This window comes from Lottia gigantea, assembly GCF_000327385.1.
Source record: "Lottia gigantea unplaced genomic scaffold LOTGIsca_4468, whole genome shotgun sequence".
Taxonomy (NCBI): Eukaryota; Metazoa; Mollusca; class Gastropoda; family Lottiidae; genus Lottia; species Lottia gigantea.
This window is the reverse complement of record NW_008709568.1, coordinates 28-2,601: the sequence shown is the minus strand read 5'-3', so window position 1 is coordinate 2,601 and position 2,574 is coordinate 28. Positions and strand designations below refer to the sequence as shown.

The 2,574-nt window shown below is 36.6% G+C and overlaps 1 protein-coding gene across 1 annotated transcript; it reads right to left on the bottom strand.

Moving 5' to 3' along the window:
* Nucleotides 1-352: 352 nt before the first annotated feature.
* On the bottom strand, nucleotides 353-2,362 carry LOTGIDRAFT_60429 (hypothetical protein; the record flags this gene model as incomplete). The annotated part of the gene is made up of 4 exons (XM_009060848.1): nucleotides 353-477; nucleotides 1,133-1,329; nucleotides 1,652-1,848; nucleotides 2,324-2,362. Coding segments are annotated over 4 exons (558 nt in total), but the record flags the coding sequence as incomplete, so codon positions are not given.
* Between the last annotated feature and the right edge of the window lie 212 nt (nucleotides 2,363-2,574).

The window sequence follows — 2,574 nt, the reverse complement described above, 5'->3', positions numbered from 1 at the left end:
GCACTAATTTCATAAATTTGATATTACACAAGTAGTCATTTAAGATCCTCTATGAATTCAAATCACAAAATATCCCGCGATAAGATGACGGCGACCACAAAGAGAAAGTTTTCTGACGCTGTAAATTTTGTTTTTAAAAGGTAAAAGCTTGCAGTTTTTCAGGCTTTATACCAGGGTGATGACTGTATCGCTGTTTTAGGGTTAGGGTTAGGGTTAGGGGTTACCAACAAGCTATGAAACAAGCTTGACTTTTCAGTTGTAATCTTGACTTTTAGAACATATGACTTATTCTACTACCCCAGACTCTATTAAAAACGGAATACGAAGTGCAATGTAATGTAGTACAGGGAGACAACCCACCTTTTATAGTTTTCTCCATGGGAGAATCTGGTGACTGCCACACTATCTGACACAACTGACCAAAAATACTACAATCAGCTTCAGTTACAAACTCACCCAGAAAATACTTTTTGTCTCCTGAATCAAAGAAATACAGTTTTATCAAAAAAAACACATAGATTTTTAGAATCATAAGTAGCAAGTACCAAGTTAAACGAAACCCGGAATCCATACAAGATATTGGTAGCAGCTAATGAACTTTTCACATAATGAAGTATATCATTATTATAAATAAGTATTTCATAATGAAAAGTGGCATTAAGTGTGTAGAAGAGTAGATAGGGTTAGAGTTAGGGTTAGGGAAGAGTAGATAGGGTTAGGGTCATACTTGCTTGCACCTGAATGACGGACATTGAAAAAAAAACATAGAAGGAAAATAACTGTCGATAGTTCTTTAATCTAGAATAAGTTGAATTGTTTCCTGCTGGGTATGGTAACCTAGACCGTGACAGTAACCTACCTAAAGTATGAGAGAGGAATCTAATATCATCTAGAATAAGTTGAATTGTTTCCTGCTGGGTATGGTAACCTAGACCGTGACAGTAACCTACCTAAAGTATGAGAGAGGAATCTAATATCATCTAGAATAAGTTGAATTGTTTCCTGCTGGGTATGGTAACCTAGACCGTGACAGTAACCTACCTAAAGTATGAGAGAGGAATCTAATATCATCTAGAATAAGTTGAATTGTTTCCTGCTGGGTATGGTAACCTAGACCGTGACAGTAACCTACCTAAAGTATGAGAGAGGAATCTAATATCATCTAGAATAAGTTGAATTGTTTCCTGCTGGGTATGGCGACCTAGACCGTGACAGTGACACGCCCACTTAGCTTTCTGCTCAAATATCCATAATATTATAGAATTCAGCCCAACCAGGCGAAATACTGTCTTCTTTTTGTCGTACACGGCCCTCCATAATAACAAACCCCTAAAAAAGAGAAAGTTATTCGACATTTATTGCTGACATTATAGTCTCAATTTATTAATAGTTGTGAAAACTAGTGAAAAACTAGAGTTGTCCCCCTTTTAGCGCTATAATTTGAAAAGTTTGTTCTGAGTTGGTCTCTGACTCTGTTGTTAATGGATAATTAAGTATGATAACAGTATGTCGATATTATCACGGCAGATATAGTACACTAGGTAGATGCCACACCGAATATTATTATTTGTCTATTCGTAAATTTAGACGTCTAGAACCCGGGTCATGGTCCGAGGTCAAGCTGGTTAGTTGAGGTTAAAGGTGAACCTACCAGTAAAGATGATCCTCGACTAATTTAGTAAAAGATGCTCCAATAGCTTTTTTTTCATTACTCAATCTCTCGTTTATTTTTACTGGAAACTTTTCCTTTAAATATTCTATAACGAAGTGCGAGTCTGGTATGACGTCATCATTGTATTGAATCCAGGGGGTTTTCCCTTTACTCGACATCACTCGATCATACTCGTTCTGTAAGAATCAAAGTCGAATTTATCCGGAGTTAATCTGATTCGATTTGGTCTAAAAACCACTTTTCCTGTATCAAATCAAATTTGAATATGGTAATCAGCGCATTTATTGTAGCAGCGAATCAAATCGATATACATTAATCGAGTAAATCAACTTTGGAGCGCCGTAGCTCTGTTAACTTCCGCTTTAGTAATGGCGTCCAACATGTCAAAGTTCAACTTGATCAGGAGAGGTATAGAAAATTTCTTCCTGCCTTGCCACCATCTTGGAAACTATAAATAGTATAATGTTCATTTATCCTGCAGTATAAATCAGATTCGATTTGTGACGTCATTCTGATTAGGATAATCGAATCAGATTTAAGTGCGTAAAAATGCCTCAAACGAAACGAAACGAAACGAAACGAAACGAAACGAAACGAAACGAAACGAAACGAAACGAAACGAAACGAAACGAAACGAAACGAAATGCTTACCTTATATGGAATGTTGTTTATTCTAAGAAAGGTCTCGAGTTTGATAACAAAGGGAGATAAACTAGGACAATATGGACCGGCTCCCAGTTGGTGGACAATCACAGTGTCAGTTGGATACTTCTTTCTTTTTATAGTTCTGTAATATAATACGTCATTTCCTGTTACTATTTCTCAAGAAACTAAGTTTGGATACGGGCCTTCAAGTGATTCCACTAACCCTGTGTATCAAGTATCAGGCCGATGTTTTTATT